The sequence below is a fragment of the Castanea sativa genome, chromosome 5 (genome assembly GCF_040712315.1).
Source record: "Castanea sativa cultivar Marrone di Chiusa Pesio chromosome 5, ASM4071231v1".
Classification (NCBI taxonomy): domain Eukaryota; kingdom Viridiplantae; phylum Streptophyta; class Magnoliopsida; order Fagales; family Fagaceae; genus Castanea; species Castanea sativa.
In genome coordinates this window covers 80,410,129-80,423,753 of record NC_134017.1, presented here as the reverse complement: position 1 = coordinate 80,423,753, position 13,625 = coordinate 80,410,129, and the positions used below count along the sequence as shown (strand labels likewise).

The window sequence follows — 13,625 nt, the reverse complement described above, 5'->3', positions numbered from 1 at the left end:
ATCCCTCACACATACACACAAACTTCTTTGCATTTTAATTCACAATTTTCACCTTTTGCACTTCTACCCCTTTATATATACCTAGCCATAGCCCTTTAAGCCATCCCATGTCAAATATACACAGACAAAAAACGATGTCATTTACCTTCAATCTTTCGATGGCACCCACCTAGCTCTAACATTGTTATTTCATTTAATCATAATCCGTATGAGTTGCCTACAACCAAGGAAAGGGGGGCTTTCATTTTATATTGGGTGACAACATACGGCAATTACTATTTTGATGTTAAGGTTGGACGTTGTGAATTTGTGGTTTTTGTTAATGATGTAATTGATCATGGGTGTTTAGTATGTGTATTTGTTTTTAGAATTAAGAAGAAAGAGAAAGACACATTCTATATCAACTTTTACTTTATAATATTCCTCCAAAATTTTATTTATTTCTCATCATTGCAATTGACTATTTATAATGGATATATGTGTAAAATTTACAACATTTTTTTTTAATAATAGACTCATTACAAATAAAGTTCTATAATAATTATGTTATAGTATTTATACAACATTCTCCAAAACCATTTTATATAAAATATGACAACATTATCCGTGCGATGCACGGGTAACTTACTAGTAACTTTTAATTGTGTGAATAATGCTGTGTGACTCATTTTTAATGAAATTTTTGTTATAAAAAAAAAAGATTTGTAAGTCCCATAAATAGTGCACAAGACCCAGTGAAACTCAAAAAAAAAAAAAAAAAAAAAAAACCGTGAAAGACTGGACTAGCTTGAACACAGACTCAGTATCCAAACGCAGGCTAGGACCCAACATTTTCCTCCTGACAACATATGTATAATTTAACTCGTAGAGTCGTTGTAGGTGTACCTTTTGTATTACACTGTTGAGCCTATTGAAGATCACAAAACTACCCATACCCTCTCATTTATGTTCACTTCATTAGTTGGTGGACATCCTAGTAGTGAACAAATATATATCCGGCTGACCCAACCAAAAGAAATTAGAGTAATAAACCTTCGTCACTACGGCACTCTCTAATACTTAATTAGTGTAGTTTTTTCTATATTAGGCGAGTTTCAGCCTGTTGAAGATCAAAAATTATTCTCAAGTTTAAGGCCTTGCCAACCCACAAATCTCCATTTGTTCCTCTCCATAGCCAAATCTATATTGGTGGGAAGTTCTTAACAGAACAGTACTACATGTTTTGAGTGCCATATATTTCATAAAGGTAGCTCTCTCTCTCTCTCTCTCTCTCTCTCTCTCTCGTATTCTAACATGTTTACAGTGAAATATATGGGATCACATAAGTGTTTTCTGGTATTCGTCATCTAAATGGTAATTTTCTAGATCTTTTTTCGTATGTTGTTTGTCTATCACAGACTCTAATCTTCTTTGCTGAAATGATGTTCATTGTATCTTTATATATATATATATATATATATATATATATATATACATGATTATTTACTATCACAGACTCTAATAGTTAGAAGCAAAAGAGAAGAGAAGAGAAGAGAGTGGTGTCATTATCATCACTAAAATAGAGCTTTGCACATGCAGATTCAAATTAACTAAGAAAGAATGTGGAAGCTGAAGATAGGAGAGGGCAAAAATGATCCTTACCTTTTTAGTACAAATAACTTTGCGGGAAGACAAACATGGGAGTTTGACCCGGAGGCTGGTACACCAGAAGAGCGAGCTGAGGTTGAAGAGGCTCGTCAAAATTTCCACAAAAATCGACGTCAATTCCCGGCTTGCGGTGATCTTCTCTGGCGAATGCAGGTACCTTAAACTAATGATTTTTCTGTCATGCGCGGTCAAAAAATTAACTTCACGTGCTTATAAGAATTTCTTTTGTACTTTTAAATGAGAGAATTTTGTAACTTTGGTATTGGTATAAGTGTTGGTGATTTTGTTATTGGGCTTATTTATTTTTTATTTTTTAGAGTTTGCTATTTGTAAGGGTGGCTTAAGTGTAAATTTATTGAATTAAATTGCTAAACTAGTTCCTATATATATATGTGTGTGTGTGTACCAATATTTTTTTTTTCAAATTTTAGTGGGGTCCATTGCTTCCAAAGCCAAAGAATGGCTCCATCCTTATCCTAAGAGTACCCTTTAACATGGCCCTTTAAATAATGCTATGACATGATTTTGTTTCATTCAACAACAATCTTACATGACATAACAATTTTAACATATTCGTTAAGTATCTTGCTTCAACCCATGATGTGGTAATTGAAAATGTTATCTATTATAGTTTTAGTCACATAACGTTTTTATTGAATCATATAACTTGTTTAAATAATATACATAAATATGGATAGTCTTATAAATTACTACGTAATTGATTGGAAAAAGAGTTCTAATCATGTTTGATTTGGTATTATCCGTTACTTACCTGATGAAGTATTTTGACATTAATGGGTTTTTGAAGTGTAAAATAATATTTGTAATTTTTTTTTTAGAAAAGTACTATATAATTAAAAAAAAAATGTTAGTTTACTATTCCATCAACCACATATGCAATACCACTAATACAATAATTAACGAAAGAACTTATACAATTTATTTTAAAAAATTAAAGAAACAATAGCACCTACTTTTTTTTTTATTTTTTTATATACAACATAGAATTTCTACTCTAACATGTAAACTTTAGGGATTTATAGTGCAATTTTGTCTTAATTCTTTTTTACTTCTATCACAATGTTTAAGGTGACAAATCATAATGAATGCAACATTATTTTCACATAAAACTAGTGCTTGGTAAAAAAAAAGAAAAGAAGTGAAATTGGTTGCATATGTAATTATTATTATTATTTTGTTTATTTGGAACAATCGAAACTGAATTTTTGTTTAAAAAACAAATAAAGAAAGTCTTAATAAGTAACAGAGAAAGTCTTACCTGACCTTCAATATTTTATTGGTGTTGATTGTTGACTCATTCTACTAGGATGCCATTAATGCATTAAATAAATAAATAATGCCATCCAATAGTTGTTTTTTGTATTGAATAGAATCCAATAGTTTAACACTTGAACTTTTATAGAATTAGAGTATCTGAAATGGTGTAATAATGATTCTAAAAAAAAAAAAAAATGGTGTAATAATGATTTCTTTATTTACCTTTACTTATTATCTGTACCCAATTTTGATCCAACCAAACCCGCATGTTCATAAAGTCTTATTATAAATTTTTAAATTTATATGTTTTATTAATATATTTTCAATATATGTTTGTGTACTAAAGTTATATTAAATTTTCTATATCATAGATCACTGAAAGTATTAGTAAAACTTAATGTCCAATTGTCAAAAAAGAATATTTTCAGCGTTGGACTAGATCTACTACCAAATTGAGTAGTTTATAGTAAGTTAATAATATATTTTTCCTTTATAATTGACTTTTCTTTACTTGACATGTGATATTGCTTGTGAAGTGTGGGGGGCAAGGACTGGGGTTCAAGTATTCAGGAGAGAGCTTCACACACATATACACTTAGATTAAGTTAGAATAGAATTCTATCTTGTATAAAAAAAATAAAAAATAAAAATAAAAAAAATAAAAAAAGCTCTATATATTTAAGCATGAGTTTGAATTTGCTTTTTTTTTTTTTAATTTTATTTTTTAAACTTATATGTTTATGTTAAACTTTTTATGACCTCAATTTTTTGAAATACAAGTGAACTTTTACCATCTTTCAACAAATATGCAAATAAAATTTTAGCAAAAAGGCAATCCAAATGCAAAGCTAGTTATTTTATAGGTGATTTGACTTCATTTTTTTTTTTATGTATACCATGCATAAGTATTTTAATTATTTGTTATTTTTGTGAAATTATTTGACTAGTAGATTATTAGAATTACCAAACTACAAACTTAAGGATTTAAGTATTATTAAAGTCATTGGGAATTTTCCTTTTTATTTTATTTAAATTGAAAGAAATTCAAACAAAGAGAGGTTAGAAAGTTTGTTAGAGCCTCTTTTTTCTAATGAAAATGAATACGAGTTATATTGAGTTAAGCTGACCAATAAAAAAATCAGGTTAGGGTTATAGATATAATAACTCGCTTTAGTATGATAAGTTTCTTACTCATATCTGATTGGGTCAAAATCAAACCCATCCAATCTATCGTCATATATAAGTTATTAGTAACAAGGGTAATTACACTCCTCTCACTTGAGGTTTAAAGAAATTAACACCCCCCTTTTTGTTTATAATAGTAATGAAATATTCTAAATTTTTAAAAGAATCTCTTTACAAAAATTTAGCCATTGCTAGTAAAAAATAAATTTGAAAAATTTAGAATTAAAACAAAAATTTATTAAACACCAAAATACTTGCAATGCAAAATCTCTACATAACCCATTGAAAAAAGAAAAAAAATTATTAAGAAAAATTCACACTTAATATTTTAAAATACACTTTAATTAAAAATTTAAAATAATGAATTTTAATAATGAAATAAAATAATTTTAGAAATTTACCCTTAAGGAAATGGTAAGTTAGTACACAATATTTATAATATTAATTTTACAAAGTTTGTTCAATCAGATGTCATTTTTCCCTCCAAGTTTGGAGTGGAGTGTCATTTCCCCAAACATCAAAGTAGGGGAGTGTAATTACCCCTTCGTAAAACTATATAATAAAATTTATTGTATAGCTAGAATCACTCTTTTACCAATAATTATATAACCAACATTATCTTTGCATTGCATTGACATATAAATGTACAACTGGTACATGTGCATTTTGTTGATCCGTTTGTTTTAGTTGAAGTATAATTATTATAATAAAAATTTTTTTAGAGAACCTAAAATGATAAAAGAAAAATTTGTTAACAACCAAACACTAGACATAGAAGATCAAATTCAAATGGTTAATTGGATTTGAGATTTGTTTTTGATAGTGTAGAATCCCAACGGGCTATAGGCCCAATGAACTTTACTTAAACTACGTACATATTACTTGTAAAATACTCTTACAGCTAAATTTTTATTATAAATTTTAACACGGTATTTCGGATAAATTTTCTCACTTGTCAAGATCAGCTTGCAGGCATCTATTCTAAATCCCATCCCATAGAATGTTTTCGTGATCTAGTTTCCAAACTTAGGCTATGTTTGGTTGAATGTAAAATATTTTTCGGATGTAAAATAATTTCAGATGAAAGTATTTTCGGAAAAGGAAAATAATTTCTAGTGTTTGGTTGTATTTTAAAAATTATATTAGAAAATAATTTCAAGTGTTTGGTAACATTTTGAAAATGCAAATTTTCTACTAATTTCTCATATTTTCTCAGCTTCCAAACAAATTTTACATTAGAAAATCCACCACCACCAATACCCTAGCACCCACAGAAAATCCACCACCATCCACACAAAACCCACCACCACACAACACAAAAACCACCGAAACACCACCACCCACACCACCACAACAAAAAAAAAAAAATCAGACATCACATAGAGAAAGTAGATTGGCGAGTGGCGGACGACAAAATCGAGAGGAGATGATCTGACAAAGAAAGCAGATCAGCGATCTCTATGGCGTGATCGAGAAAGTAGATCGGCGAGCTCTATGGCGCAATCGAGAAAGTAGATCAGCAATCTCACTGGTGCGAGCTTGATGGCGAGTTTGGGCTTGGGGCGGTGGTCTGAGCTCGACGACGCTCCTCGATCTCACTCTCTCTTCATGCTCTCTCTCTCTCTCTCTCTCTCTCTCTCTCTCTCTCTCTCTCTCTCTCTCTCTCTCTCTCTCTCTCTCTCTCTCTCTTTTCAGTCCGTAAAATGTGATTTGAAGGTAAGATAGAAACTGAAATCATTTTCAAGGTGAGGAGGCTTATTTTACTGTCAACGCGGAAAATAATTTCCGTTGACCCAATTTTCTGAGCGTACCAAACACGGCGAGGAAAGGAAAATGATTTCCTAAAATGCCTTTCAGCCAAAACAAACGCAGCCTTAAGGTTTATTATCTTTCCTTTGAGTTTGCGTGGCTGTTAGTGTACAACCCCAATGGACTCTAGGTCCAATGTACTTTACTTGTACAACGTATTACTTGTACAATACACTTATGCTTGCATATATATAGAAAACTGATTCTCAATTCTAACAAGTAACAATTATCATTTGATTGTATTTACACCAAAAAAATAAAAAATAAAAAAAATAAGAAGAAAAAGCCAATAACTACCACAACTCTCAGTATCTTCTATTAGCCACTTGGATTAGCTAATAGGTATTATTGATCAATGTTCATTAGACTAAAATTCTAGTATAATATAGTGCCCAAATTTATAAATGTTGTTTTGGTTGTTTATTTTATGAAATGAAACTCTATGGTATTCTTAGGCGATGCTAACGTTCATACTTATGTATTTTTAAGTTCTAAACTTCTAATGCTAGGATTTTTTTTGTGCTAATGACGTAGGAATTATTGAAATGATTGCAGTTTTTGAGGGAGAAAAACTTCAAACAAACAATTCCCCCAGTAAAGATTGGGGATGGAGAAGAAATCACACATGAAAAGGCCACAAGTGCATTGAGGAGGGCTGTCCATTTCTATGTGGCCTTGCAGTCTTGTGATGGTCATTGGCCTGCTGAAAATGCTGGCCCCTTGTTTTTCCTTCCTCCTTTTGTGAGTTGCATCATTATCGTTATTAATTTTTCAATATTTTTATTATCATTATAATTTGTCAAAGTAAATATAAACCTCTAGAACAATGAAATTGTTCCAAATAACATCCTTGCTAGTGAACTACTTTGGCTTTCAGCTCGATATAACTACTATTTTTCTTGTATTTGATCCAAAAAATGCAGGTTTTATGTTTTTACATTACAGGACATATTAATACTATCTTCCCAGCTGAGTATAAAAAAGAAATTCTTCGTTACATATACAATCATCAGGTATATATTCTTGAAAGTGTAAACTATTAACTAAATCAATGAGAATAGAGATTTTGCAAAATTTGTCATTTGTCATTATTTATTTATTTTTGTTTTAGTTTAAACTTCAAACATCATGTCTAGTAATTATGCTAAAACTTTATCACATTTTAGAATGAAGATGGTGGATGGGGATTTTATATAGGAGGCCACAGCATAATGTTTTGCACAATTCTCAACTACATTTGTATGCGAATACTTGGGGAAGGACCTGATGGTGGTCAAGACAATGCTTGTACAAGAGCAAGAAAATGGATCCTTGATCGTGGTGGTGCAACACACATATCTTCTTGGGGAAAGTCCTGGCTTTCGGTATGGCTATTTATTTGTGGAGATTAACATCAAATTAGAGTTAAATACTCAAAATAATTTTTATTTTAAATTAAAATATAATCATTTTTCTTTCACAATTTGGTTTCAAGTATTCACCATGCATGATGACTTTTTGTTGATAATTAACACTAGTATACAATGTCCTCTAAACTGTAGATACTTGGTGTGTTTGAATGGGCTGGAATCAACCCAATGCCTCCAGAATTTTGGCTTCTTCCTCCATTTCTTCCCATGTATCCAGGTTTATACACTAGTGCTTTTAAAATCATTATTGCATGTGGAACCTTCTAAGATCAGTCAAGCCACTGTTGAAACAGAGTTAGTACATTTGTTTGATGCCTTTGTCACTATAGAGGTTTAACATTCTTTTTAATGCACCAAATTCTAATTATAACATATCGATTTTGTGGTGCCCAAAATGCAGCCAAGATGTGGATCTATTGTCGGGCGGTGTACTTGCCTTTTTCATACTTATATGGGAGAAGGTTTGTTGGGCCAATCACACCTCTTATTCTTCAATTAAGGGAGGAACTTTACACTCAACCTTACAATGAAGTTAATTGGGCCAAAGCACGTCATCAATGTGCAAATGTGAGTTTACCTTTGATGAGGAGATAATAACATGAGAAGACTCCAATTGAAGGGTTAATATAACTTAGAAGGACATAACATGACCAAAAAGTTTAAGCCTGTAGGTTTGGACCCAATTATGCGATATTAACCACTCATTCTTGTCATTAGTATCCAATCTAGAAATTTAATATTTCGCTAACCATGTCACTCACACATGAATATTCCAACAACCTTCATGGTTGATAATTGTGGAATGACCTATACCATAAAGTCTTTCAAATATATCTTTCAATGCATTGATTGGGGAATTATTTTTTTTATTTTTATTTTTTTTGCGAATGCATTGATTGTGGATTTTTTTTTGCTAATGCATTGATTATGGAAATCGATTACTATAGGAGGATATGTACTATCCACATCCTTTGATACAAGATCTACTTTGGGATAGCCTATACCTATTAACTGAGCCTCTTCTCACTCGTTGGCCTTTAAAGAAATTGGTTAGAGAAAAAGCTCTTCAAGCAGCAATGAAGCTCATTCACTATGAAGATGAAGTCACTAGATACATTACCACAGGGGTTGTGGAAAAGGTAATGTGATTCTACAATGCTCTAGAAAAGCCATAGACATGGTAAATTTAGGCTATATAATATTCCTCCTAATGCCATTTGCATTGAACAGTCGATGAGTATGCTTGCTTGTTGGGTGGAAGATCCAAATGGGGATTCTTTTAAGAAGCATCTTGCTAGGGTGAAAGAATACATATGGGTCGCTGAAGATGGAATCAAGGCACATGTTAGTACACATTTTATGCAAAACAATTGTAGAACTTTTTACGTATCCATTTGCATGAATTGCTAACTTTGATATATGCAATTTGTGTGTAGAGTTTTGGTAGTCAATCGTGGGATGTGGGTTTCAGTATTCAAGCTCTTTTAGCTAGTGATCTCACTAATGATATCGGACCGGTATTGAAGAAAGGGCATGAATTCATAAAAAGATCCCAGGTTTGATTTTCAATTCTTAAATCATAAAAGTCTACATTTTTGCTTAGGAAAGTCATTATCAATATGTCATTTGGAGTTATTGTGTTCCCCTTAAACAATGTAAAGGTTAGAGACAATCCTTCTGGAGACTTTAGAAAAATGCATCGTCACATTTCTAAAGGATCTTGGACTTTCTCTGATCAAGATCATGGATTACAAGTTTCTGATTGCACTGCAGAATGTTCGAAGGTCAATAACTCTGTTTAATGCTTCTTCAGATTCTACTATTGCTACTTGTCCATAATCACCATTTGACCAAATTCTCCTTTACTTCACAGTGCTGCTTGCTTTTTTCAATGATGCCACCTGAAGTTGTTGGTGAGAAAATGGAACCTGAGTGCTTGTTTGATGCTGTAAATATCCTACTTTATTTACAAGTGAGGATTAACTTTTCATAGAATGATAAATTACCACTTGTTGCAAAAACATATGCCCTTAGGATGAGACGAATTTAATTGATTTTACCATTGCTAATTAATGGAAGTTAATTGTTACCATTGTCTAATTGCTATAATATCATTAAAAATTAATACTCTTCCTAAAATCTTAAAACAATTATGAATTAGTGAACTAATCATCTAACCATTAGTCTAACATGGTGTTGTATATTTATGTTTGATTATTTTGCATGCATATGCATGAATAGTAATAGGTAATACAAGCTACCATTGTTATAGGTGGATCTAAAAGTGCCAAAAATTACTTGTTCAAATCTAAAGAGATTTATTATCTAAGAATATTCTTCTTAAAAAACCAAAATGGTTTACAATTTTCAATATATATAAACGCTCATCATCTTTTGAACTAACTCCGAAGCAACTTTGTTAATTTTTCTTTGTTTTGCTTTTTTTTTTTTTGGTGGTTGTTTCTTTACATATTTAATCATTACTCCCATGCTAATGATGCAGAGTAAGAATGGAGGTTTATCAGCTTGGGAGCCCGCAGGAGCTCAAGAGTGGTTAGAAGTTAGTACCTTAACATATTGAAGTGTCATTGAAATGTTCATTTGAAAATTTATGCAGATATATTCAATCTTAATTATCATATATCAATGGAAAATTTATTACCTTTTTTTCCCTTTAGTGGCTTAATCCCACAGAATTCTTCGAGGGTATTGTTGTTGAGCATGAGTATGTTGAGTGCACTTCATCATCAATCCAAGCTTTACTTTTGTTTAAGAAGTTGCACCCTGAGCACAGGAAAAAGGAGATTGAGAATTCTATTCAAAAAGCAGTCAAATACATTTTAGACATACAAATGCCTGATGGTTCTTGGTATGTTCATGTACTAGTTTACTCAATATTATTAGACGTAAATGCACTTTTAGATTTCTCATTTTGGTCCCTATGGAATACCATTCGAATATAAAATCTGAAGTTCCACGGTGGAAATTTGTTCGGTTTCACTAGCGATACTAAGACATGCTTGTGTGGTAGATCTTTAAAAGAAATTTGACTGTCAGCAATATATATATATATTTATATATATATATATATATATATATATATATATATATATATATATATATATATATATATATTGTAGTGGGGGGTATGAATATAATGGCAATACTTTGTATCTATTCTTTGGTAGTCTTTGGAAGTCTTGTCATTCTCAATCTTTAAAGTAGAAAAAGTTTTTTTAATTCTTGTTTTTTTAATTTTTTCAGTTTAAATTAAAATTGAGAATTAATATTTTTTTGTAATTTTTTATTTATTTAAATGTTGATGTGGCATTTTTTAAAAATCAAATAATTTTTTTTATTAGCCACAACAGCATTTAACATGCCAATAGTGTGCTTTGTTTGCTACATATGAATTTTTTGTTAGTGGGTTAACAGCAGTGATCAAAATGGACATAGTTTTTCATAATCAGGAACTAAAAGGTAGGGATGAAAACAAAAATCAGCCCAAAATGTAGTATCAAAATTTCATTGACATCATATTATCATTGTTATTATGGTCAGATAAATTATATGACGAATTTGAAACATTTGCTTACTATTATTGTTATCATAGTTTTATATATAGATGTAATACAAATCAATTACAAGATGAGACTTTGTCGTAGGTATGGAAATTGGGGAATTTGTTTTATGTATGGTACATGGTTTGCCCTTGGAGCATTAGCTGCAGTGGGCATGACTTACGACAATTGTCCTGCTATACGAAAAGCTGTTGAGTTTTTACTCAGAACACAAAAAGATGATGGTGGCTGGTCGGAGAGTCATCTTTCATGCCCTGAAAAGGTAGTGTTTAACCATGGATTTTGCTTAAGCCTCTAAATTCTTTATCTTTCCATATTTAATATCTTGCGTTACATCAATTTGGTTCAATGTGTTTTTGTAGATCAATGATTCAATTTAAAGAAATTTATATCTATTCTTGTTTTAAATGAGATTTTGTAGATGTTGTATAGATTCTTCCATGAAAATTAAAATAACAAATTCTCTTTGCTCGGTCATAGATATATATACCTCTTGAAGGAAATCGATCAAATTTGGTACAAACTGCATGGGCAATGATGGGTCTTATTCATGCCAAACAAGTTAGTTTATGGTTTAAAAACATATATATCATGTTATCATATGTTTTTCTTGAATAATTCTAAGAATAAAATTTTACTTGTAATAGGCTGAAAGAGACCCAACACCTCTTCATCGTGCAGCGAAGTTGATAATCAATTCCCAATTGGAAAATGGCGATTTTCCTCAACAGGTGTCTTTGTTTAATATAACTTCAAATAACAAATAGAAATATGAAAATTGACAAGACATAGATATCATTCTTCCATTATGGAACGTTGTTTTTTCCCTTGACTAATAATTTTACTTCAAATAATTTGTATTTAATCATTAATTACTTTGTTGTGGCAGGAAACCACAGGAGTCTACTTGAAAAACTGCATGTTGCACTATTCAGCATATAGAAATGTTTTCCCATTGTGGGCTCTTGGAGAATACCGCAAGCATGTTCCATTGCCATCCAAAACTATATAGTTAAGAGTGGCATAGTGAGTTCTTAAGTCTTTACCATTATGTACCATTTACTTTTTTGTCTTACCCACCAGTACTTCATCTTTCTTTAGTAGCTATTAGTGTCTGCATATAAGTTTATAATGGCCACCTAAATAAAATGGGAATAAGGCCTACAATAATTATAATGATGTAACTTGCACTTACACACCGAAACATTAATAATTATAATGATGAAATATTCATCTCAATTTCCACACTAAGCATTATGAATGGAAGTCACTCGGCACAAAAAATTTTAAAATTAATTGGACATATAGAATTAAATTAGACTGCAATTATGAATTTTGATTTGATTTGAATTCTAAAATTGTACTTCAATTTTATGATATATGTGATTATATGTATATATTTTTTCCACTTTTAACAAATTAACAAAATCTTAATCCAAACACACTAAACACTGTTGAAAAATAAGATTCAAAGAAATTTTGGTCTATTTTCTTATTTTGTAGAATATATATATATATATATATATATATATATATATTCTTTTCTTTTTTGTAATTTGAGATGTTGCTATAAGTTACAGCTTAGAGATTGCATTATTTGTTACTAAATTCAATATTAGCTGTAAAACTTACCCATAAGATTAATTTGTGCCTTGAATTTTTTGTTTTTTGTATTTACCACTTACTCATCATAAGCACCACATCAACAACACCAATTGAAAAAGCTTACTAAATGATAGTATGTTAAAATTAAAAAGTAACAAAAAAAAAAAAACTTGAACTCCCGAAAAATATGAGTGAATAAATATTTACCATAATTGACACCTTAAATATATGATTTATGAAGTCTATGGGTCTTTATAAAATCTAATTAACCAATATTCATAAAAAATTTATGAGGAGTTGAAGGTTTTATCATGTTAATTGACTAAAGAGCAAAACTTTTTTTTTTTTTTTTTGAGAGTCACTAAAGGGCAGAACTTAGATTCTCGTGTTCTTTAAGTTTCCTTTAAATTTCAACACTTATCATTTAAAAAATAAACCTATCGCGTTAACTTATGTCTTTCTTTCTTTTTATTTTTCGTTGGATGCGTTAAAAAAAAAACAAACAAACCTTTTAGAAGTGACCCTCCTATTCCTCTCTTTTCTTATCATCATAGGCTGGGCTCGACGATGATCTCTACAAATGGTTAGGTTCACAACACGCCCTCTCAATTAAGCGCAAAGCCTCGGTAGTTTACGCGTCGTTTTAAAGGTTTTCCATCATGTGCCCTTTGAAGTCTCTGTCTTTGTGGCGTAATAAATAAGAACAAAAATGTTGTCAACGATGAAATAGCGGTAGAAGGAGATGAGGATTTTGCAAATTTTGAAGAATGTGAGAACTGGGTTTTACAACTCATAAGGATATGCCGAACCCATTTTGTGTATTTACAGTTTGTGTACTTGAGATTTGTTCCTAATATTTGTGTACCGTAGGTAAGGTTTGGGTACCTAAGATTTGTGTCTTCTTCTAAGCTAAACAAGAAGGTTGGCCATTTATTTTTTTGAGAAACCAACACAGGGTAGCTCTGTTAATGCATCCAAGGAAAAAAAAAAACAGAGAGAGAGAAAGAAAGAAAGTTAACAGTGGTTAGCTTTATTAGTAAAGTAGACAGGTGACTAAAATTTAAAAAGAGATTCTAAAAAATAAGATTTAAGGTATTGTATCTAAATTTTG

General features: G+C 30.8%; 1 protein-coding gene across 4 annotated transcripts; it reads left to right on the top strand.

The window, feature by feature from the left end:
- The first annotated feature begins 985 nt into the window (after window positions 1–985).
- LOC142633979 (beta-amyrin synthase-like) lies at window positions 986–13,162 on the top strand. 4 transcript variants are annotated; one of them, XM_075808245.1, is made up of 19 exons: window positions 987–1,246; window positions 1,495–1,800; window positions 6,475–6,660; window positions 6,843–6,932; window positions 7,086–7,283; window positions 7,461–7,545; window positions 7,729–7,895; window positions 8,276–8,467; window positions 8,559–8,672; window positions 8,765–8,884; window positions 8,990–9,112; window positions 9,202–9,300; window positions 9,832–9,888; window positions 10,007–10,197; window positions 10,994–11,171; window positions 11,390–11,470; window positions 11,557–11,640; window positions 11,799–11,935; window positions 13,069–13,162. In XM_075808245.1, the coding sequence occupies exons 2-18, from the start codon at window positions 1,600–1,602 to the stop codon at window positions 11,919–11,921; spliced, it is 2,289 nt and encodes a 762-aa protein (XP_075664360.1). In that variant the 5' UTR covers window positions 987–1,246; window positions 1,495–1,599; the 3' UTR covers window positions 11,922–11,935; window positions 13,069–13,162. The 4 variants fall into 4 exon arrangements, with proteins under 4 accessions (XP_075664362.1, XP_075664360.1, XP_075664361.1 ...); XM_075808246.1 differs by lacking the exon at window positions 13,069–13,162 and having other exon boundaries at window positions 9,202–9,276; window positions 11,799–12,073; XM_075808244.1 differs by lacking the exon at window positions 13,069–13,162 and having other exon boundaries at window positions 11,799–12,073.
- The last annotated feature ends 463 nt before the right edge of the window (window positions 13,163–13,625 follow it).